General features: G+C 28.8%; 4 protein-coding genes and 1 long non-coding RNA gene across 8 annotated transcripts in view; 1 reads left to right on the top strand and 4 right to left on the bottom strand.

The window, feature by feature from the left end:
* LOC132907435 (putative phosphatidate phosphatase) overlaps positions 1 to 3,479 on the bottom strand; it is a 59,902-nt gene extending 56,423 nt beyond the window's left edge. For both annotated transcript variants that reach the window (XM_060960550.1, XM_060960551.1), the window contains exon 1: positions 3,091 to 3,479. In XM_060960550.1, coding sequence (XP_060816533.1) covers positions 3,091 to 3,154 — 64 coding nt within the window. In that variant the 5' untranslated portion in view covers positions 3,155 to 3,479. The remainder of the gene's footprint in view (positions 1 to 3,090) is intronic.
* Positions 3,480 to 4,811: 1,332 nt separating this feature from the next.
* Positions 4,812 to 6,050, bottom strand: LOC132907379 (uncharacterized). Its single transcript, XR_009658159.1, has 3 exons — positions 5,671 to 6,050; positions 5,340 to 5,543; positions 4,812 to 5,256 (listed from the first exon to the last, which is right to left on the bottom strand). It is a non-coding gene; the product is annotated as an uncharacterized LOC132907379 (long non-coding RNA).
* Positions 6,051 to 6,975: 925 nt separating this feature from the next.
* LOC132907376 (regulatory-associated protein of mTOR) lies at positions 6,976 to 15,462 on the bottom strand. The gene is made up of 23 exons (XM_060960416.1): positions 15,080 to 15,462; positions 14,881 to 14,983; positions 14,234 to 14,475; positions 14,011 to 14,157; positions 13,754 to 13,938; positions 13,616 to 13,675; positions 13,416 to 13,516; positions 13,213 to 13,346; positions 12,726 to 13,109; positions 12,593 to 12,667; positions 12,262 to 12,519; positions 12,016 to 12,159; positions 11,674 to 11,929; positions 11,537 to 11,578; positions 11,201 to 11,346; positions 11,024 to 11,121; positions 10,844 to 10,952; positions 10,608 to 10,771; positions 10,360 to 10,530; positions 10,040 to 10,281; positions 9,809 to 9,973; positions 9,411 to 9,693; positions 6,976 to 9,329 (listed from the first exon to the last, which is right to left on the bottom strand). The coding sequence occupies exons 1-23, from the start codon at positions 15,236 to 15,238 to the stop codon at positions 9,134 to 9,136; spliced, it is 3,864 nt and encodes a 1,287-aa protein (XP_060816399.1). The 5' UTR covers positions 15,239 to 15,462; the 3' UTR covers positions 6,976 to 9,133.
* Positions 15,463 to 15,617: 155 nt separating this feature from the next.
* On the bottom strand, positions 15,618 to 19,971 carry LOC132907377 (uncharacterized). Of its 2 annotated transcripts, XM_060960418.1 has the most exons (8): positions 19,897 to 19,971; positions 19,172 to 19,435; positions 18,896 to 19,053; positions 18,527 to 18,683; positions 17,858 to 18,442; positions 17,481 to 17,771; positions 17,141 to 17,376; positions 15,618 to 16,457 (listed from the first exon to the last, which is right to left on the bottom strand). In XM_060960418.1, exons 2-8 carry the CDS (start codon positions 19,227 to 19,229, stop codon positions 16,419 to 16,421), a joined length of 1,524 nt encoding a protein of 507 aa, XP_060816401.1. In that variant the 5' UTR covers positions 19,230 to 19,435; positions 19,897 to 19,971; the 3' UTR covers positions 15,618 to 16,418. The 2 variants fall into 2 exon arrangements, with proteins under 2 accessions (XP_060816401.1, XP_060816400.1); XM_060960417.1 differs by lacking the exon at positions 19,897 to 19,971 and having other exon boundaries at positions 17,102 to 17,376; positions 19,172 to 19,301.
* Positions 19,796 to 22,977, top strand: LOC132907378 (malonyl-CoA decarboxylase, mitochondrial-like). 2 transcript variants are annotated; one of them, XM_060960420.1, is made up of 11 exons: positions 19,796 to 19,824; positions 20,063 to 20,183; positions 20,777 to 20,917; positions 21,062 to 21,202; positions 21,446 to 21,598; positions 21,663 to 21,816; positions 21,921 to 22,060; positions 22,133 to 22,268; positions 22,373 to 22,585; positions 22,666 to 22,771; positions 22,848 to 22,977. In XM_060960420.1, the coding sequence occupies exons 1-11, from the start codon at positions 19,811 to 19,813 to the stop codon at positions 22,954 to 22,956; spliced, it is 1,428 nt and encodes a 475-aa protein (XP_060816403.1). In that variant the 5' UTR covers positions 19,796 to 19,810; the 3' UTR covers positions 22,957 to 22,977. The 2 variants fall into 2 exon arrangements, with proteins under 2 accessions (XP_060816403.1, XP_060816402.1); XM_060960419.1 differs by lacking the exon at positions 19,796 to 19,824 and having other exon boundaries at positions 19,892 to 20,183.
* Positions 22,978 to 23,345: the final 368 nt, after the last annotated feature.

Raw genomic sequence — 23,345 nt, 5'->3', positions numbered from 1 at the left:
TAATGATATAAATTTCATATCTTCAATAGCATGAGTAATTATTAATATTTATTTCATATAAAAAGTTGAAAGTATGCAGTTTTTTATATCTGATGTGAAGATTTAGGAAATTTTAAGAACAAGGAATTATTTTCTGACTCGTTCATTTGAATAAATTCTTCGCTGTTTTATCATACCAAAATGTCAAGTATAATACTATTCTATTAACTTCTATCTCTTTCTAAAGTATAAAACAGATGTAACTATAGCAGAAATTCATATGGTAAAAATTCTAGAACGTGTGAAAACCTTTTGAATTCGTGACAATCGTCAGTTTTCGTCGATTTTATCGTATATCTAACACCTGTGTACGTATGAATCAAGTATTTTTCGTTTCTCTATCTAACCTACAAAGTTCGAAATCTAAAAAACAACGCTCTCGTATATCATCTATTCTGTCCATCGCCAATTCTTTTTACACGTCAGAAACTCAGTAACAGAATAAAATTTAGAAATTTACATCACAGCTCAGATTTATGAATCTTACATTTTTTCTTTTCTTACGGATAGGACTGTACGTGAATAATACTATGAGTTCATAACTTTAAAATATCGAAATATTGAATAACACATAGTATGTGTTTATTCTTACGTGTCCAATTCACCTACGAAGTTGCACGATTTAACACAGCCCGTATCTTTTTCTGTTTTGCCTCTTTTTTCCTTTGTACATCGTAAATATTCTTTGATCTCAACGACGCGACGCGGCATTGCTTCGAATAACCATAGATGATGGCGGGTGAACCAGAAACAGCAATAAATCTCGTTTTCGGTAATAAATTTCGTTTCTGACAAATGATTACGCCAACGTGAAGAATAAATATCTAAAAGGACAATCAACTTTCTATTTCAACTTTAGCTCCTTTCACATGTATTCCATGATAATCTATTTTGCAAATAAATACTTTAAATTAGGTTATGAACTACGAAAAAGTTACTTAATCGTCAATATGATAAATTTTTATTCCATCTTTTTATTATTGAATTGTATGTTGCGAATGAATAAAGATTTTCTAGTGAAGAAACGTCTAAAGATATTTTTTTCTCGAGTTTTAGCTTATTTTTGTATTCTACAGACGACATTGCGACACCGAGACAGATTCGAGAAGAACAGAATTTCAAATGAGACCTTCGAAAAAATCGCCCAACTCAAAATAAGTATATTATTCTGCAACCACGAATTACAAAATATAAATCACAAAAGACCAACACTTAAAATTATTTTAAATAAATCGAAATCTTCCACTCTTCATTTTGTTTTAATTCTGATCTCTAATTTTGTACATTTGTACATCATATTTATTTATATTATAGATAAGAAACAAAGAAATATTTCGAATATTTTTACAATTTTTTTACGATTTTTTCAATGCTCTTTTTTATTTTAAGCAATCCTCGTAACTTTGTCTTTCCATAAATTAATAAATCTTAATCAAATTTTACATTAATATTCATGAGATATATTGCAATAAAGACAGTTTAATAAAAAAGAAGTTTCTGGTTTAAAAAGTTTGCCTTAGGTATCAAATTTTTATGAAATAGAAAGAATATCGAATAACTGCAGTGTACCAGATAACCTGTTAAACGAAACCGTGTCACCACTTCTCAGATTAAATCGATCGAGCTAAAGGGTGTTGCTATTCTCCTGTTTTTACCGAGATAATCTAAACAATTTTTCATAACCTTTCCACAATTCAACATTCCAAAATCAACGAACTAAAAAAATCAGCAACAAACTAAAGAATTCGTTTGGAAGACACGTACGCACGCAGATAACGCAATGAAAACATACCTAAAGGATCAAAGGAAAAAGAAGTGCAAACCGGAAAACGTTCGAATGCTTGAAAAAGCATTATCGGTATCGCGGCATCGAACGCACGTTGTACGTTTGTTTAGGTTCGCCTAAATTACGTTAGGAGAATGTAGCAGACGATCGATCCGTCGTTCGTGCATTAGAATACTCGAATCCCGATTGGTATGTACCATATAGCATTGGAAGCTCGCCTACCTAAACAATAACCTTCAGACGCGCACAACGTACATTCCGAGCTAGAAAGCGACTCGTATATTTATAATAGTATATATTTGTTCACGACATAATAATCGTACTAATAGTACTAGATAAAAGTTTAATAGCGTAATGACTAGATTATAGATAGTTTTGCAAATTCATATTTTTGTGAATACAATTGAAGAATTTGCACCATATAGTAATCTATATAGAAATCTTTACAACATCTAACAGATTTACCTAAGCTCTAGTTTCTTAATTATATTTATAAAAATATGGATTTTTATAAACATCAATAGTCTAGTAATGACAATACATTGTTTATGGGTTTATAGTAACTTTAGATTCAGAGTGAAAGAATATGGAAAACATGAATATAATTCGGATAATGCTATGGTGAAGTTATCTAAATCAGGAGGTATTATATAAGAAATAATAAAATAAATAGGAAACTAATTTCTAGAAATAAAGTAATACACAGAATTATAATCACAACTGACGATTTTAGTTGGATAAACTTCATTCCTTTTGAAGAGTAACAATTATGTCCTCGTAGAGAACCATGGCCGTCAAGCCCTCTCAATGTATACGATGTATACAATCTACATATTTGATTGTCTATTACGCCACTAATAGCAAGTTGAACAGTCTGTTTTCAAACATATATCAGTCAAAAACTATTCATAACCAAATTTCACGAATTACAAGTTAAATTACTTAGCTTGGCTCAAGTATCTTTCTCACTGAAATAACCCTACTTTACCCTACATTGCAATAGATTCTTAATTCCGTATGAGGTAAGCACCTGCCAATTTAAAGGTTAGTTCGCTGAGAGATCAAACGGGCCGCATGCGGCGCCTCGACTGTCAATCTGACAGCCGCCCGATATAACGTAATCATCGTTCATCGTACTCTTCTGGCGCGGATACAAAGGAATCTCTCCAAGCCAGTCGTTTACCACTCGTGCTACGAATCACGGAAATATTCGGACTATTCGTTCGCGCATCTATACGTACGCATGAATATGTTGATCCACTTACCAATAAGCAAGCACACGAAATCTATAATGATCTTTCGTAGAATCATTTTCGACGATCGATCCATGATGATTTGAATTATAGTACTCTTTTTATCTCGTTGTCTCTCTGTCTCACTTTCTTAAAGTCTTAAAAGGAAGAACGAACGAGCGATCGTTACTTAAATGTCGTTACACGGTCGCGAGATAGATAAATGTTAGGAGCAAAACAAACTGCAGAAGAGCAATGCTTACGCGTGGTCATATAGAAAAACTAGGAAAAAGACCATCTCGATCGCACGGCTCGTAATGGACTAAACGACGCTTGTTGGTAGCTCGCGAATCTACCTACAAACACAGTACACAACCGGCCCGATCGAGATCCGAGCGACGACTGCGGCTGCGCTTTGCGCCTCGCACCGCTGTCTCGTCCGCGCACACATCGCACGTGCCTACCCCGGCCTGAATCACAGTCCGTAGTTTAATAATGGGTGCTCATTGTAACATGAAACAAACATAAAACACAAGTCTCCTCCATGAAACATGAATGAAAGTTTACCTTTACAATTATGTTATTTTGTCTTAGCGGATAATCGTTGCCTCTTACTATTCCATCATAAGTAATCGAACCTCATACATAAGTAATTATATGTACACTTTTTATTATTGGTACGACAATAGTCAATAGAAGTGTACATAATGTTTATGGGGATGACGTTGAAAGAATTTCTAGAGAATGGATTTAGATGTATGGTAAATGGAAGAAATCGTATATATAGTGGTCACAAAAAATTTTGATCAGGTTTTATTTTCACATTTTATTTTCATAGTACCAAGTTTTTGCAGTTATATTAAAACAATACCAAATGATATAAAACTTAATGTGCTTGGACTTAATTAATTAATATGTAAATGTTATAATAAATACAGTGTTGAACAAATACTTTTTGTTGCCACTAAATACAATTCAATATTGCTAAATGTTTATAATAGTAAGTATAATGTAATAAATTTTTCAATATTTTTTTCGTTTCAGAGTTCATATAAGTAGTCAGTAAAAATTTAATACTTAACAAACATTTTATTTTATTGTATTTTAGTTTTAAATTAATCTAAATGGTTAATTTGAGAAAATTAAAAATAGAATTGTTTTAAAAAGATATAGTAATTTTAATTGAAATTTTACGTTTGTGAAGAAGATACATATACGATATCTTAACAGAATAATTTTCTAGGAAAATAAGATAAGTAGTACGAGTAAGAATGATCAAAGTTATCGATCTATAACGTTCCTGGCATTATCTGATAATACTAACAGGCAATTTGCACAAAAATCTGAGAGGATCTGCGAGGATATGCAAAATGGAAGACAAATAATATCCAAATGGAATATAAAGAATTTCCAAAGATAGATTACCATCGAAGTGAAGTTTCTAAATCGTAAATCTCATTAGCAGCTTTCGAAATTAAAACTTTTGTCAAATGTATAGAAATAGAAAAAGGGAAAGTACACGGACGTTGTAATGAGTTAAGGGAATCCACAGCCGAATAAAATATTAAAAAAAAAATCTTTCTTTATTTCATTCTATTAATTTTGAAGATATAAAATTCCTTTTTAATTTTCAATATCAAAAATATATAAATTTTTATTTCATTACATTAAAAAATAATTGCTATAATAGCAAAAAGAAGATTTCATCTTCAGCTTTTTAATAATTTTATATCTACTGTGTTAACTCCTTTTTACAAAATTTGAAATTGCATCAACAGACCATTTACAAGCAAATAAATCACAAATTATGGCACCTTCTTATCAAAATAGAGCATAATCGTGAATTCCCTTAAAAATTTCTATTTAATCTTAGAATTTAACCGAATTTACTAAACATAATCCTCGTTAGTTTACACAGTTGTTCAGGTTATTATACAATATATTTTGTATATGGTATCATTTATAACTCAATAACAATTTAAAACACTATATTCTACAATAGAAATTTCAACAAAAAGATATATACTTACAATATTAATAATGCGTTTAAACTTCCAGTATAACAGGAAAGTACACGGGGAAAACTATTTTATCCATATTCCCGAATATCGTGAAATGAGGTCGTTATCCGAACCTATTTTTATCTAGTAACACTGGTTGCTAATACGTATAACAGGTCGTTGAAATAGTCGGGACATTCTGTAAAGTGAAAGAAGATAAGATTACAGAAAAATATGGAAGTAAGAGTAAATATTGTTTAAAGGAAGCGCCTGCCTTAATACCTTTCTTCTTCCTCCGCTCCGTCATAAAACAAACCGTAGATACCTAGATGCACATCCCCCAGGCGTTTGTTTTGCGACAAGCTATACATTTACAGTAGCCTTCATTCAAATCACCCAACATGGATTTAATTTCATTAAAAAATTCAAATTTAATAAATTTAATAAAGATACTAATCTAAAACTGTATTTAAATATGTATATTAGCTATGGAAAAGAATTCAGTATATAGTTTTAATTTCATATTATTTAAAATATATCTTTTATATAGAAAAATACTTTTGAAATGTTTTCGTCTATATTTACATTAGAAATATTTTAATCACTGAAATACCTTCTCTTGATGTCAGTGACTTCCTCTTTCTATCTTTTCGTTCATTTTTATTCTGTATTCCTTATTGTTTTTCGTTCTAAGCTTCTTAGTCATTCTTATAGTTGGAACATACCCACATTTAAAGTTGAAATCTCCTTTGATAGAATTGTATTATTTCCTACACTAATTGTAAGCACAGAATTCGTTCCAGCAACTTTAGCAACGTTTTTATTAAGCTAAAACGCAAATGGAATGCAATATTAAATATGTACTTCATCAACATCTTACACGTTGTATCTACGACTATACTCTAATCAGAATGCTAAACGAAAAGTTATTTTAAAAACCAAACGTCGGCGCTATATACACGCTAAGAGGCGGGAAAATATTTGAATTTACATTAAAACTATAAATCATACAACCAAAAATACAGAATTTGTTTTTTTACATCTATTATATATATGTAATGATTATAATAAAAATTCTATTATGAAAATAAACAGATGTTGTATAATCGTGTTCCTGTTTCAATTATTTTTTCGAAAGGCACGTTTTTAATAACTACAGAAATAAAAAATTTGAAATTTAATACTCTCGAACAGAATTGACAAATCGTAATGATGTACAGCAATCCTGTAATGGATCTATCTCTAAGCTGTCCTAGAAATAACATTATTATACCTGTTTCACTGGTTGACATTTAAATACTATATTCAAGCAATAATTTGTTGCGACTATAATCAACGAGATTGTGATATGGTGAGATTCCATTGTTAACAGAACCAGTTAAAATATACAAACCGTTAGTCACACTTTGATGACCCATTCCTTCACTCTCATTTACACTTACATTTGTAAAGTGACACTGCAAATCTAAGAATGTCGATGATCTGAATATTAGTAAGTAACTAAGTTCATATATACATATTTACAATGTATATATGTAGGTTTCTCCTTCCGACATAAACCAGTCAACGACAGTTACAAGACTAATCAACCAATTTGTACCATATTAGTCAATACGTATTGCTATATATATAATCATGTTGATTCATCGCTTATTCTGTAATAATAATTACATTTTATTTATATTTTATGACAGTTATCACTTATTACTGTAACATAGAAATTCAAAAATAAATCACATGATTAAATTAAATATTTTGATAATTCTCCAAAATATAATAATAATACGATTAATAATATAATTATTATTCATAATTAGTAATAAAAATTTTTAAGATATTATCTGTTACGTACCTTCCGCCATTACCTAACATTTGCGTTAGTAGATAAACAATTGTGCAAATTAATCTTACACTGAAATAACATAATTATATTATATTTGTTACAAGGCGATCATATATGTATAATAACGGCTACAGTGCAAAATAATACATCATATTCGCCCCGTCGTGAATTATTTTCCTAATGTTTCACGTTTCCAATAGTTATCGTTAACGATAGCAATGACGGTGCATCGTATATATAATAATATATACAGAAATAATTCTAGGCGTTTATATAATAATTAATGGTGAATTTAACGAGTAAGTACCATTTAGATGTCCCTATTAAAATTCTTACCAAACCATGTACATGTTATATAATGTGTCCCGGAAGTTTACAATTAAAATAACCAATGTACTGACAGAAACACATGTCATAAATTGATAAATTGCAATGCTACATCAATTTCACGATTAAAATATCTTATCTTTTCCATTTAAATAAATATCTCTTTCTCTAAACACAAAGCGTGTTTTTAATCTATATATAAATTTTTATATACACGCACAAAGGGTTCTATGCCATAAATAAACATTATTTGTTATTTACTCCGTTATAGTAAAGTAAATAAGTAAAAATTTACTCTTTTACACTTATACGTGAATATGAATGCACTCAATTTTTGGAATATCTTATATATGCAACTACATCAGAGATCCTTATTTTATACATATATTTAAAGGATAGCAATCCACATCTGTTATCGCGTTTCTGAATGCTAAATGTCACTAACAAAACTATTGTATATATAATACGAGGAGATAAATCTATATTTTTAACATTGCGGTTTTCAAACACTACACTTGATATTCTATACTTATGTACATTTTTATTCACGAATTTATTACCTGATTTTTTCTTGCTCTTCCTTATTATTTATGCAATTTAGATTATACTGATATTACTGATACATATGAAATCTGATTGCTTTTTCTTGATATATACCGATTTGACGTTTCTTTTAAAACGATTACAATATCCATAAACAATAACGGTAGCAATGAAGGGTTACAATAGCAATATAAAATACACACACATACAACGTATAAATATTCATAAAATACTTTCCAAATAGTATAGTGGCTTAATTAGTCAAATACAAATTATATATATTTGCTTAATTATTTAAATAATTTGTCACTGAGAAGGCATTTCCTTACAAACTTTTTAAGTTTTTAACATGATGAGAGGTATTTTCACAAGTTACAAAGAGACGCTTATAAACCATTATTACTTAAACGCAACATTAATACCATTTAACAAATAATATTGTTATTGATAAATATATGATACATAATATTTACAAAAACAATTTTCTTTCTTTAAAATTGCAAGGAAAAGTTTCATAATGAGAAAGTTATAAATAAAAACATATACATAAAGCAAATTTACAAAAAAATTTTCATTAATACAGAAACACTGTTGCATATAGTTGCCATTTTAAGTAATTTATTTCGGTCCTTTTGATCTTTACTATATTTATTCTTTATTATTGATCTTTATTATTATTGATACTAATCATAAACTAAATATAAATTATTTAAATAAATTTTAGCTCCAAGACTAAAATTTTGTAAAAATATTAAGAGACAAAAAGAGAATTAGGGAAAGGAATTATGAAAACGTGAAAAACAATTGAATCTTCTATTACCTAAATTTATATGAAACGTTATTCATAAATCTAATTGGAGCTAATTTTGCATGGCACAATAATCAAGGTTATTTCCTTGCGAATGTTACAAGCTTTATTAAATATTAAACACATTCATACATGCATTCAAATCTTTTTCGTTGCATCACATATGCACTTATTATGCATCATTATTCGTAAGAACATCAAATTTTTTTCAACTGCGTTTCAAAATATTACATTGCCCTTGCACATGTAGCTTGTATTATCTTCTCTTTGGTCGTCCCTAAAGACTTTAGTTGCTTCACAGGTTTTGTAATCACAAGAATTATTGTTAGTTTCTGCACATAAATTAATTCCAAAGAAAGACGTTTATAGATACGAAAAAAACGCAGTAGAAAATCGTAAATAAGTGAAAGATAAGAATACACCTTCTAATTTTTCTATTAAAGTCCAATATTACGCCCCTAACATTTGTTTTCACTGACTATTAGTGTTAAGAGTATCAAGTACCATTGATTTACATTTGTAAAAATAATTTTACAGCAATTCCATCTCTATTAGTCATCTGCGTGGTTCGGACGCATATGCTGTGATAGTATTGTCTACGCAACCAGCTGCTAGAATCACACGATAGGGATGAAAACTTAGACAACTTACTGGACTAATACGAGTGGCCATAAATCCTTCATGAAATTTTATTGTATTTAGGTGTTGACCCATAGTGTTATATACACTTATACAGTGATTTGTTGATCCACTGAAAAGAATGTGCATAAATAAATCTGAAATAATCTATATAATTTTACTATGATTCCAGTCAATAATATCCTAAACTTACCATGCAAAAATATCAGCCATTTCATGTGCTGCCAATGCTGTAATACCTTGTGTTATCTGTACAGTGCTCACAGAAGAATTTTTTCTAAGATCAAATATTCTAATATCTCCTGAAGATGATCCAGTGAACAGTTGCGGCGCAGATCTTTCACATTTTCTCAAAGATGTGCCTAGCACCCATGCTGTATGCTCTCTCCATATCATAACTCTTGATTCTAAAGGGGGCAACCTTCTATCAAATAAACGAACTGAACCATCTCCACAACCTACTGCCATCATGGCACCTATGTGTAATTAAATAAAATAATGTTTACTTCTATCATATTTTACGCCTTTTACATGTATATCTTATTCTGCAATTAAATTAATATAAAGAATGTAAAAGTGTAAGAAACTAACCTATACCATCGACATCAACGCATGTAGCACAACAATCAGCACCTGTTGGTATATCTTGTTTCTTTAATTCAGTCTCTGCATCCCAAAGTCTAACAATACGAACATCACCTGTTACAGCCAATGTAAGGGATCTTTGCTCCCACTTAGTAACTAATCCAGCTGTTGCTACAAACAATTTTAATTAATGTATATAGTTGCAATAAATACATTGATATTCTAGAATATACATACCGGTAGTTGCTTTTGTTGCAGGTTGTATGTCAGCCATTGCTTGCCAAGCAGTAAGTAAAACTGGATCGCGATTTAGCATACTACTATAATTTTTCCATACTCTAACCGAACCATCGTCAGATCCAGCCATTAATAACGTTATATCGTGAGCATTAATAAACTCCAGAGCTGTAATACGAGACATTTTATTTCCATGACTTGCACAATAAGTTAACTTTGTACCGGTTTGACAATCCCATACCCTGTAAATAAATAATTTATTAGTAATATTAAGTCTCATATGATAGTAATAAAATTAGAGTATATTAAAACTTAAATACCCGAAGTAATCTTTTAATGCTACAGCCAAATGAGGTTCAAAAGGATGAAATGTTAAAACTTCTGGAGAATGTGAACACCTTGTGTGAAATACTTGTGATTCTACCCTACTTTGTACTGCACGTAATTGTTCTTCTCTTGCATCACATCTTTGTTTCTTATTTCTTAAGTATCTGAATATTGAAAACTACAAATTAGTTTTTCTCTTTGTAATGATACAATAATAAGTAATTACATTAAGAATTCTTACCGCCATTCTCTTTCATAATGTGCTCTACTTTCCATGTCATTCATTGATTCAGTTTCAATCTCTAAACTAACAGGCTGAGCAAATTGAGCACAACTCCACTCAACAAATTGTGAAGTAGTTAATGGTGTTTTAATTCCAGCAACTTCATCTGCTTCTTCTGAAATCTGCAATAAAATACCGCTATAAATATAAGTAAAATATAGCATTACTCATAAATGACATCAAGTAATTCTTACTGTATTGGGAATTGGTTTTCTTGAGCGATTGCCATGCAATGGTATTCTCGACGAACGTAATAAATCTGTCCCAGAGTTTACTGTAGGCGGTGATTCTCCTTTGCTATTACTTTATTTCACAATAAGTTAAACATAACAGTATAAGAATCATATACAAAAATATATTAAATATTGACTAACCTTAAATATGTAGTACGATTTGATGGAGAAGGCGGAAGAGACAGTGACGAAGATATTTTTGTTTCAATTACTTCCTTAGGTGCAGAGGATTCTTTGACCTGTAGTTAAGAAATATTGTACTCTTTCATTAAATTTTGATATAAATCAATGTAATCATTATTAAATCATCATGTTTACCTGATTTCGAATATGATTTGTGACCTTCTGAGACATAGTAGCAACCACAGGATGAGGATCATTGTCAAGACTGCATAATCCATGCCACAATTTCATATATACACTACCATAAGAAAGACTTGGTAAATTTCCAAGAGAACTGTGCCCTACAAATAATAAAAAACACGGTTTATTGTATTTTATTTTTAATATAGAAAAATATCTGTTCCTTACGATAATGTGCTTGTAAATAACAAAATAGTGATATAGCATTGGCTATAAATTAAAAATTACGAGTTCTAAAAATGAAGGATGAACTATGTACGAACATGCAATGGAATTTCCAATCATTATTACCAAGTGACTCGCAAGGTTTCCTCACGAACTCCCAATTATTTCCTGGTACATGAATGAAACAATACAAGGAACTGTTATCGAAAATCCGGCAATAAAGCTAGTAACTCTAGCTAAAAGCAACATATTTTATCACTTACCTAAGCTACTAATAGACGACGACGACGACACTCTTTTAATACGATCCTGACCAAATCCATCTGTACTATCCACACTGTACGTGTTGTTTGGAGAAAGCATTTTCAATCTATCCCTAGAACTAATACGTCTCATTCCACTAAATGGCGATAACGTCTCCACTACGAGATCTTTTCGACTATTTTCTTCAGCCAATGCTAATGTTACAAACGAATTTTCAAAATGTAATACCATCCACTGAAGTGCTACTACTAATTCCTGTAAAATAATTCACAATTTTTTTCATATTAAGAATATTAAGTATATAATTAGAATATATATTATTATACGACAAACTTACATACTTTTCTAACTAAGGGACACATGTCATGAGACACAGTATTAATAAGCGTCATAGCTATAATTTGATCAATATTATTCGCATGTTCACTTCGTGTTGTTACACTATTTATGAATGTTCCCAAAGCATAAACACTCGCCGCTCGAACCTATATAATTTTATTTCTTTTTTAAATATTTTACTATCATCATGCATAAATATTAATACATTAAATAAATGAATTTGACCTCATCATGAAATGATTTTATACCTCAGGAACTGGGTCCTGTAATAATATAAACAGTTTTTCGTGGGCAATGTCTCTGACTCCGCACCATCTTGCTTTGTCATAATTATGCCAAAGTCTCGCGAGACACAAACATAGCCATTGTCGTAATAAAGCGTTTGAATCTCCAAGTTGTTCCAGACAAATTGAGACGAGACTGCCATGATTTGCAGCTACTTGGCCCGGTCGATAATCATTTACAATGCTAGCCAAAACAAATGCTGCTAACGTCCTATGTTCACTCTAAAACAGAATAGACTTGTATAAAAAAGTTGCATAAAAATATTTCAATAAAATTATGTATAACAATTAATACCGGTATAGAAGTATCCTGAAGAACAGATAAAAAATATTTATGCCCTCCATCTCGTACGAGATCTGCTTGACAAGTCTAAAATATAATAAATAATTAATGAAAGGTCTAAGATACTGAAATTCTTAACACTTACACTATCAACTGCAAGAATTTTTGCCCAAATGAAAACAAGTAGTGGACGTAGTTCTCTGGCATTACTTTGAAGTAATTTTAAAACATATGGAAAAATGCCTACACTAAGAGCCAAGTTCACTGCCCATGGACCAAGATCAAGAAAACGCCCTAATAACTCTAACGCTCTTAGTCTATGAACTTGACTTAATAACACTTGTAGTACTATTGGCAGTTGCTCTGGAGGATTGCGATTCTTAGAACCTAGTGTAAGCCATACTTGAAAGGCTGTCAATTGTTCTTCAAAAAAGGGTGAATGTATAAACTGATCTTCATTTTCAAGAATAGATGGCAATTGTGCTAAGCAGAGATCAAGTGCCAAATCCCATGCTTGCCACATAGGGTGCTAAATTAATAAGAGATAAATATATTAATGAAAGAATAATAATAAATAACAAAAATACCTAATGTTTAGAAAAATATTAAGGTTAAAATATTTTTCTATTTACCTGATAAGTAGGTGGTAATTTTGGGCAAGAAACTGGAGTGCAGTCATATGAGCGAAGTATTCTTTCAGCAAGTAAGAAATTTCTAAATAAACTAGCTACTAATAAATCTTGTCTGAATAATCTCTGAAATAAATCTATAAATCGAATATATTTAGTATTTGTCATTTATATATTCTACAAACAATTACAGTATACAAATTTACCTCTTGGCAATGTGTTCCATGCAATAGTGTCAGTAATTGCTGTAAAAATCCAATTAAGTTCCCCTAACATTGTTCTTCTATCAGTCAATTGTCCTGGAATTCTGAAATGTGTTTATCATAATTTCAACATTTTATTTCGTTCAAGAAAATACTACATACATAAGTACTATAAATTTGTTCCTACTATATATAATTCTTACTTGTCAATTAAATCTAGTGATATTTTTGGTACCAACTTCGATGTATTTTGCATGACAAACCTACAAAAGAAATAGAAGCTTAACTCTGGTACTATACAAAATTTGGTATATCTTTAACAAATTATATTTCTATTTTACCATCGCAATGCTATTTTTATTGGAGTTGTCAGACATGATGTAAATATGTCTGCAGGTAAGTCTGGATTCATAGGTAAAATTTGATTAGCAGCACATGCTGCCAATTGGATACAATTTTTATAGGATGGTGCAGTGGCACTTGCAACTCCAGTTGCACGATTTTGCTGAACTGCCTGCTTTTCCATCTATAAGATAATATTTTCAATATGGTTACATATGACAATTACTTTTACTTAAATCTCTCTTAATATTTATACCTCATATTCTTTCTCGTGTTGCTCTGCAAATTGTTGAAAAGACTCTACAATGATACCTGCATTGGAGCAGTCATATACATAGATGCTAGGTGCACCCATCCATGTTTGTAAATCATATACAGACAAAGGAATGTATTGTGTATATGTCTGCAATAATAATGTGATATTAAAAATACTTATCAAATTATTATTTATAGTAATTAAAATACTTGAGTTTACTAACTCTATTAAATACCCAAATTTCACCATTACTAGTAGGTTTAGGAACACCATGACCATTATAATGAAAAAGAACTCTTTCCTCCTTTGCATTTCGTCTCAAAGAAGTACACAATTTTTTAACTTCTTCAACAGTGGGGTCTAAACTTTGTTTGTAACGAGCTCTTGGTTGCCATCGTTCATATTGTTTTTGTAAATTAGAACCTATAGTTTCTAAAGCTTTCTGTGGACTCACTGACAAAGGATCTATAAAATTTTAAAAATTATAGTTGTTCTAATTGTAATCAATAACAATTAAGTTTCAAGTCACAATTAGATCACTTAAATGGAATAATTTAAATCAGTGCAATTTTTGTTTATAATTATACAATTATACAAAACTATAAAATAATGCAATCACAAAAAAGAAATTATACACATTTGAAATAACAAGTAAAAGAAAAACAAAGGAAAGAAAGCAAAAAAAAAACATTCTGATACTACAGATAAAATATTCAAATTAATAATAAATATAACGCCATCTACAGGTTATTTACTAAAATCGCATTCATTTACAGACTGCTGTCATCCACATGCATAACCTCAAAATGCATTACATAATGGCAATGGCAGCGGGGAATTGTGGGGATGTAAATAAACTAAAATAAATACCGATCCAACACTCGAGACGTGCGCACGGTTGCGTCTTGACAATGTCCGGTGGATCAACACCAACGTTTAAACATAAAACTAGAGCCACGCTCACAGTTTTCATCTAGAAAATAGAAATTTATAAAACTCTATCATAGAATTAAGTACATAATTTTTCAGGGTATATCAACCAAAGAAGCAAAGAAAAAAAGTAACAAACCCGTTCTTTCATCCTCCATGTCTGTGTAATGCAATTTACGCCTTCAATTGTCGCTGTATGCCGTGGTTTGCAAAATGCAAGCTGCATTTTCCAATCGTCTTCCTCTGTCGATTTCAAATTCTCTTTCTCGTGGCATGGCTTTGAGGCAATTACTGACATTGTAAGCCCGTGACTCGGGAAAAGTTTATATCTTACTTTTTCGAGAGACACGTTTCGTTCGTTGAAGATCTTAAATCGATATTACATAAAGATGAATTGAAACTATCAACTGACAATATTCAATAAACGACAAAAGCACAAACTACTTTTAACAGAGCACAATTTCGTAAGTTTACTTCATCAGCCGCCATCTTAAATCCCTAACGATGTTACCAATGAACTCTCACGAACTCACGAACACGCAGATTTTTTGATCGCAATAATCGTGTACAGATGGTGCCACCTGTTACCCGCGTTATTTTTTAATTTCCTTCCTCGTTTAAGCATTATTGAAATTACAGAATCATAAATAAATGATGGGAAATAACAGTAGCACCAATTCATTACAAGAACATTTTTATTTATTAAATACTATTTAGTAGGTTACTTTATGACTGAATTATTGAAATCGCAATCTAACATAACAATTTTTTTTATAAGTAGTTTCAACTAAATAACTTATTGAAATACTTTCATATATCTGGGTAATTAAATTTAATACTATATACGTATATGCAAATTGCATGTATATGTATAAAAGCACATACACGTACGAAAAATTCGCATTACAAGATGTATCATTCAAATAAGTATTATATCTTTTTGTTTATCACGCTTTTGTAATTGATAATCTACATACTTATATAATTACGTGCTTACCAATATTTTTCTTGTAATGTATGAGTTAAGTAGTACATGAATCCAGTAACCCGAAGTTAAACACATTAAAAGTAGAAAAAATGTGTTACATAAAATTTCACAATGTTAAAATTCTAGAAAAAATATTATAAATTAATATTATAACATCATTTCCGCAAAACATCAAAAGCAATATCTCATTGCATACTATGTACACAGCCTATATATACAATATTTATTTATTCTATATACAATTTTAATTTCGTTTATAAATTCCTTGGAATGAATAAATTCGCATTATTAAGAATATAATATTAATAACTTCCTGATTAAATTATTTGATATTTAAAAATGTCGTAAGATACATTAATTCTGAAACTCTTCTTGTAATTCATTTAGCATCTTTTAGCATTCGTTTAGCATCTTCTTCACTTGTTCAATCTCTCATAGTCTTTAATCCAAATACTTGATAATTCCAATACTTTTTTCTTCATTTTAAACATCACTGAATAGTTTGAGAATTACTAAGAGGTTTGTAACCCTGAAATTTATAAAATATTCATTACCTTATGATGTCAAAAATAACATAAAGCGTGTTTGATTGAAATGGAAATTAAAGGTGATTTTTAATTATTTCCATTAAAATTCAACACATTGTATATAAAAATACAACAATAAATAATTCATAAATATAATAAAGTGCATATAAAAGCATGTATTTAAATGGAAGAAAGAAAAGTAAGGAAATGTTAGAAGCGGTAATGGCAATACAAAAGCAGTAGTGGCAATACAAAAGCAATAATGGCAATGCAGAAGTAGCTCGTATTGTTTAGTGCTTAAAAATGAAGATAATAGAAATATAGAATAATAATCGATACAATAACGTAACCCATACACTGACAATGACATTCTAATGAAATAATAACAAGATTCAAGATTCAAGAAATAATATCAATTATATCATCAATTATATCAATTCTATCAGTGATATTATCAAATAATATCACTTCTTGTATATCAATTACTTGGATGATCATTCTGTAATAATTAAATAAAGAATTGAGGAATAATCGTCATTTTATCGAGGCGCTACTATGTGTTAGACGCTAATATATTAATATTATTTTGCAATGTGTGAAGACTGTCATGGACAGTCAAAGAATATGTAGTCTGTACAATCTGTACTTGTTAGCGATTCATGCTGCCATAATAGGGCTGGCATACACTTATCCGTTTGCTTCCTGGCCTTATAGCGTTATTGATCGAATCTCTTAAACGTTCTGTAAATGTTTTATACTCCATTTCTGGATTATTTTGACCAAAGTCAAAATCTGCAACTTCCACTGTAAATCTTGCTTTACTTTGTATGTAATATGCAATGCCAAAAATAATGAGTACCGCAGCAGCAAGAGAACAAGAAACAGGTACCACAATCACCGATAACTGTGGCTTTGTTGTCACTAGAAAACACATTTAAAAATGTAATCAAAGCAATTAATATTTGCAGAAAGACAAAATTTGTATCATTATTATTATTGATATCAATATTTATAATAACATATACCTTTATAAATATTTATTGTCAAGGGATATATTTGTTTGCTGACATCATTATCTAATATAATTAATATTGTATATATGCTAGGTTCTAAGAAATAATGTATGATGGAGAAATTACAAGAATAAAGATTATCTTCTGTATCGCATGTTTCATTTCCTGTAACATTATACTTTCCTCTATGAAAATAAAGGCACTTATTAAAAGGTCCTGAACCTTTACATGTTACATTAAGAGATAACATATCCCATGGTTGAATCCAATTTGTACCCTCTACTGATATATTCATTATAGGTGCTAGAAATTCCATAAATATACATTATTATAACTTATACTGAACATAAATCATTATTTTATATGATCTCATATAATATATTACTTACCACGAACATCAATTTTTTTAGTGAAGTGCCCATATGTTTTATTAGGATCTGGTGGAATTATCGAAGAGTTGGAACAAATATAAGGTAAAGAAATATTTACATTGTAAATACTGACATTTTCTGAATTATTTAGAGGTATAGGTATTGTTGTAGATATTAATATTGGTTTTGCAGTTATGCTTTTACTAGATATGGTAGTAGTTACCACATCTTCTGTTGTAGTATTTGATATTGTAACATTTGGCACAGTTATACTAGAAGGAGTAATTGTTGTTGTTACTGGTAGAACCGTTGTAGTAGGTGGAACAGTTGTTGTTGGTGAATCGTATGATGCAACGATCAAAGCTTCTAACACATGTGATGTATCAGGAGTTGTAAAATTATAGAGGAAATTTAAGTCATTCGTTTGACCAAAATATCTGCAATCTATAAACCAATAAATTGATACTGATGTGGCTTTCATCAAATAATCCATATCTCCTTTTCTTATATTTATTGTCATGTTTGCTTCAGATGCTGAAGAGACATATGTATCCATTGATGTTTTGTTGGGCTGTATAACTTTGATGTCTCCATTGAAAGATTCTATTAAAACATTAATTTGATGATATACATAATAGACAAAAAGTTAATATATTATAAAATGATTTTTAAAAATTCTTAACTTACGAGTTACATAAAACTCGGTACGGGCACTTGTAACATCCTGCCACCAAAACACGACATATTTATAAACCACTACTTCAACTTCATATTTTCCAATTGTATAATTTTCATGGGCAATATTTAAATTCCAATATGTTGTTGTATTTGATATAGCCCCTGTCTATGGAAGATCAAAGTTATATATGTATTCAAAATTAGTATTTAAGGTTTTATATATTAAGGTTTTATAAATGATAATACTGAAATGTAAAAAAAATATTATAATATAAAACTTCTCTTTTCAGGGCAAAGTTTACAATTCCATTGATAATCTAATTTTGAAATGTATTGATAAACTATTTTGAATAAACTATAGGATAAAAAGAAACTAACCTCGTATATATGAGGAGTTAATGCATTGTCACTCCATTTATATCTAAATGTTTCTGATGGTCTTATACCATTATAAAAGATATCAGCTTTAAATGTAATAGTTCCACCTAATACTACAGGGCCATCATGTGTTAATGTAATATTATAATCAGCATTAACTGTAACATAAAATAAAGCTAATGAAATGTTTGTCTCATCATAAATTAAAATAACAATAGGTGTAATTACAAAACTGAATAACTGTCACATGAAACAGAATACAGATAGTCAAATTACCTTGAGAAATAGATAAAATGTACCAAATGAGACCCCAAGAAAAATGCACTATCTGCATTCTGTACGTTGATAAAGGGTCACATTTATTTTCGAAAATATGTACGTTTAGTAAAATTTGTTTTTGATCGATCTGCAATTAAATACGTATCATAATGTCTCCGACTATAGCACCATTTTAGTACTAATGATTGCCAACTGTTTCACATTATACACCTTTTTTGACAATACGTTGCGTTAGAGAGGAAATCCTTCCCTCGGTTGCATCTATCATGAAAAGTAGAAATAGAAAAAAGATTAAAAACTATTATCAAAAGAACTTTCATATTTTGCTCTGTTTGTTACACTGTATACGTTATTAAAGTCTGACATTCTTTTTATACACTTGTATTTAAATTTTCCAATATATTAAATAATCAATGCTATTAAAAGAGTGCATCTTTATCAATATAAAAGTGACAAACAGATCGAGGATTTTATTCATATATCGCAAAAATTTATTTAAATCCTTTCTTAGTTTATTGCATATCAATAAAAATTACCATTTAGCTTTCTGATTGGCTAAATTTTTTATTTAATGTATGTTATGTATAAAAAGTACTCGATATTTTAATGCTATCTAACTGTTGTCCTTTAAGCTGAATGTTAATATCAAAGTATACATGTCATATCAGATAAAAATATTTCTATTATAAAAAAAACTCAACTAAGTTAAGAGAAGCAGTTACCATCTGATATTAGTTTTGTAATTTCAAGTAACAAGTTTTTTTTATATGATTTATGATAGTTGTCAATAATAAATATGATATTCAAAAGTACACATGTGAAAGTATTAGTTGATATTTATAGTAATAAATGTATTTTAAAAGGTAATACAACACAAAAGAGTTTCAGATCTTTTCTTATACGGAATCTATATGATACTTCTACGTCCAGTGAAACTATTTTTTTTGAAAATCAATTAAAAGGAGTATTCAAATTTAAAAATAGCAATATTTGTAATTGGATTGTTGAGGTTAGTAACATAAATTGTTTAATATTTCGTAAATGTTACTTAATCTTTAATAGTTAACAATAATTGACATATGAACATCAAACATATTTAACATAAACCAATAAGTTAAACATATAAATTTTATTCTTCAAATTTTATGGTATTTTGTTTTACATTTAAAAATTATGGTTTATATCTCCAAATTTTTACATATCACACATGTTATCTTTTAAAACAATGATGTATATCGAATTAAAATAAATAAAAATTATATTATCTTACGTTCATTTTATAGCACTATCATTTATAGAGTAAGGTTATAACATAACCTTATATTGTCGTACTATTATAAAGTTTTACAATATAAATACAATAATAAAAGTATTTTATCTTTTGAATTACATTTTCTAATATAATATATTATCTAACCTTTTTGTTAAATTATTTATAATAAATCTATTTTATAAATAATCTATTTTGTGTTACATAACCAAAACATACTTGTCAAAATCGTTATTCATATAATATTTAACATAAATTGCAAATAATAGAAATATTAATCTATAAGTTTCAAAATCATTGCATAATACAATAGAATTAACATTTTATTTTAGAACAAAGCTCGTATTTTATGTAGCACATACCAAGAAAGTAGCAAAAATGACAAGGAAAAAATTTTGCGCATCTTAGCATTTAAATATGCTGTTCAACATCCTGTTATATTCAATATAGCAGAAAAATTTGTGTCTACAGAGGTTTGTATATTATTAATTTTTTGTTAAATAGAATATTTAATTTTGTGATATTAAAGCTTAAAAATCTAAAAAAAACTTTTAAATCACATTAATATAAGTAAAAAGTACTTGCAATTATTTTGTTCTCTTTTTCTTTTATTTCAGCCAAACAATGAGAGACGTATAGTTTCTTATGAACGAAATTTAAAAAATGCTTTAACACCAGATTACCAATGGTTGTTTATTATAATTGGAAGACTTCAACATGGTGTAAAATTTCTTGTTGATTTAAGGACAGATATATTAGTAAGTAATTTAAAATGATATAAATAACATAACTTCAATTTTAATGATAAAATTAGTTCATACTATATAAAATTCATATTTAATGTTCCAAATATTTAAAAGAATAGTTATTTTCTTAAAATTTAATTATTGATTTACAGTCTGCAGTCAGTAATTTTTACACTAAAAATATAATAAAATATAAATACATACAAAATTATAAGTAGAGCACATCACTTATTTTTGTACAAATATATTTGTTAGGAATTAATATTAAAAGCTAAAGACACAGAGGAAAGTATTGCAATCCAGCAATTGAATATTACCTTACGTGATTTATTACTACTCTGGTTTTCTGTAGGATTCCTACATTTAGAAAGAATAACATGGCAAACTTCATGTGACATTTTACAAAAGGTATACCAATGGCAAGTAAACAGTATAACATATTTTATATTCTTTATTATTTGAAAATTATAAGATTTCAGATTATGAAGCAATACATCCCATAAGAAATTGGTTAGATTTGAAACAAAGAGTTGGACCATATAGAAGATGTTATATTTTTACTCATCCTTCAATGCCACGAGAACCTCTTGTTGTATTGCATTCAGCATTATGTGATATTATACCAGGTATATCTTAATAAATATCTTTTACGCATAAAATTAAATACAATACAATGAATAATATACATTAAGTAAAAACATACAAAGTAAAATATATTATTAACATATAGATAGTTTAAGAGGTATTGAAGAAGCAAAGGTCAGAATTCTTGGTAATCCAAAAACAGAAGTAACATTTTTAGAAGAAGATAAATGCAAAATAAAGACTGCAATATTTTATTCAATAACTTCCACACAGAAAGGATTACAAGTACGTATATAAATATTTAAAAATGCAAATTTATGTAACATACAAATCAAAAGGAATTTCAATTCTTTTTAGGGTATTGAACTTGGTAATTATTTGATAAAAGAAGTAGCAAAACAAGTGTTATCAGAATTTCCTATGATAACCGAATTATCTACTTTATCACCAATACCTAATTTTAGAACTTGGTTTTTAGAAAAAACAAAACAAGGTAATTGCAATTTATTTCAAATAGTCATAAAATTTATTAATGTTAATATAACCATATAAGATTGAGTACCAGAATATTATACTTTAGTATAAAATACTTTTTAGATATACATAATGTGTTCACAAATGAAGAATACGAATCTGTACAAAAGGTTTTAAACAATGAAAATATTGTTTTGGGTTTAAAAAAAATTTTTAATAATTCATTATGGACTCATGATATCGCAATATGCGAAATTTTGCGGAAGCCATTACTTAGGGCATGTGCATGGTATTTATATAAGGAAAAGAGACGAAATTATGCTTTAAATAATGTTGGTAGGTTGATTGTTATAAATCGAATTTTATACATATCATGGAAAAATTAATCTAAACAGCTAACATTTTTTATATTACAGCAAACTTTCATCTTCGTAATGGAGCTGTTATGTGGAGAATAAATTGGCTGGCTGACCCTTCACCACGCGGTGTTGAAAATAGCTGTGGAATTATGGTAAACTATAGGTAATTTAATCCATATATTTATTTAATTTAATATATTTACTGCATTTTATATTTAATTAAGTATTCATTTTAACAGATATTACCTAGATGAATGTGAGAAACACAGCCAAAATTACATTGAAAATTATTTTATAAACACATCTGAAGATGTAATTAATCTTGCTAACCAGTTCGAAAAATTATAAAACAAATTTTATGATTATAAACAGGAAGTTATTCTATCTTTTTCTAAGAATATTTTTAATGTGAAAAATATATAAATATATATATATATATATATAATAAAATATAATATAATAAAATATAAATATATATGTAACGGAATAAAAGGAAAATATATTTTAAATAATGGTACAATTATAAGCTAGAAATGGAATTGAGTCATATGTAATAAATTTTTATAGATTTATGATAACAAGTATTATTTATTTATTAAAGCTAAGATTTGAAAAAGAACATTATTGAAATATTAAAGCTGAAAGAACTTAAAAGGATAGAAATAATTAATCAAATAGCATGAAAACTTCTTTTAAAAGTACTTAATTTGTTATCCAACTTAACCACGTTTTAAATC

This window comes from Bombus pascuorum, chromosome 5, assembly GCF_905332965.1.
Source record: "Bombus pascuorum chromosome 5, iyBomPasc1.1, whole genome shotgun sequence".
Lineage (NCBI taxonomy): Eukaryota > Metazoa > Arthropoda > Insecta > Hymenoptera > Apidae > Bombus > Bombus pascuorum.
Note: the sequence above shows the minus strand (reverse complement) of the source record. Positions and strands in the feature narration are given on the sequence as shown.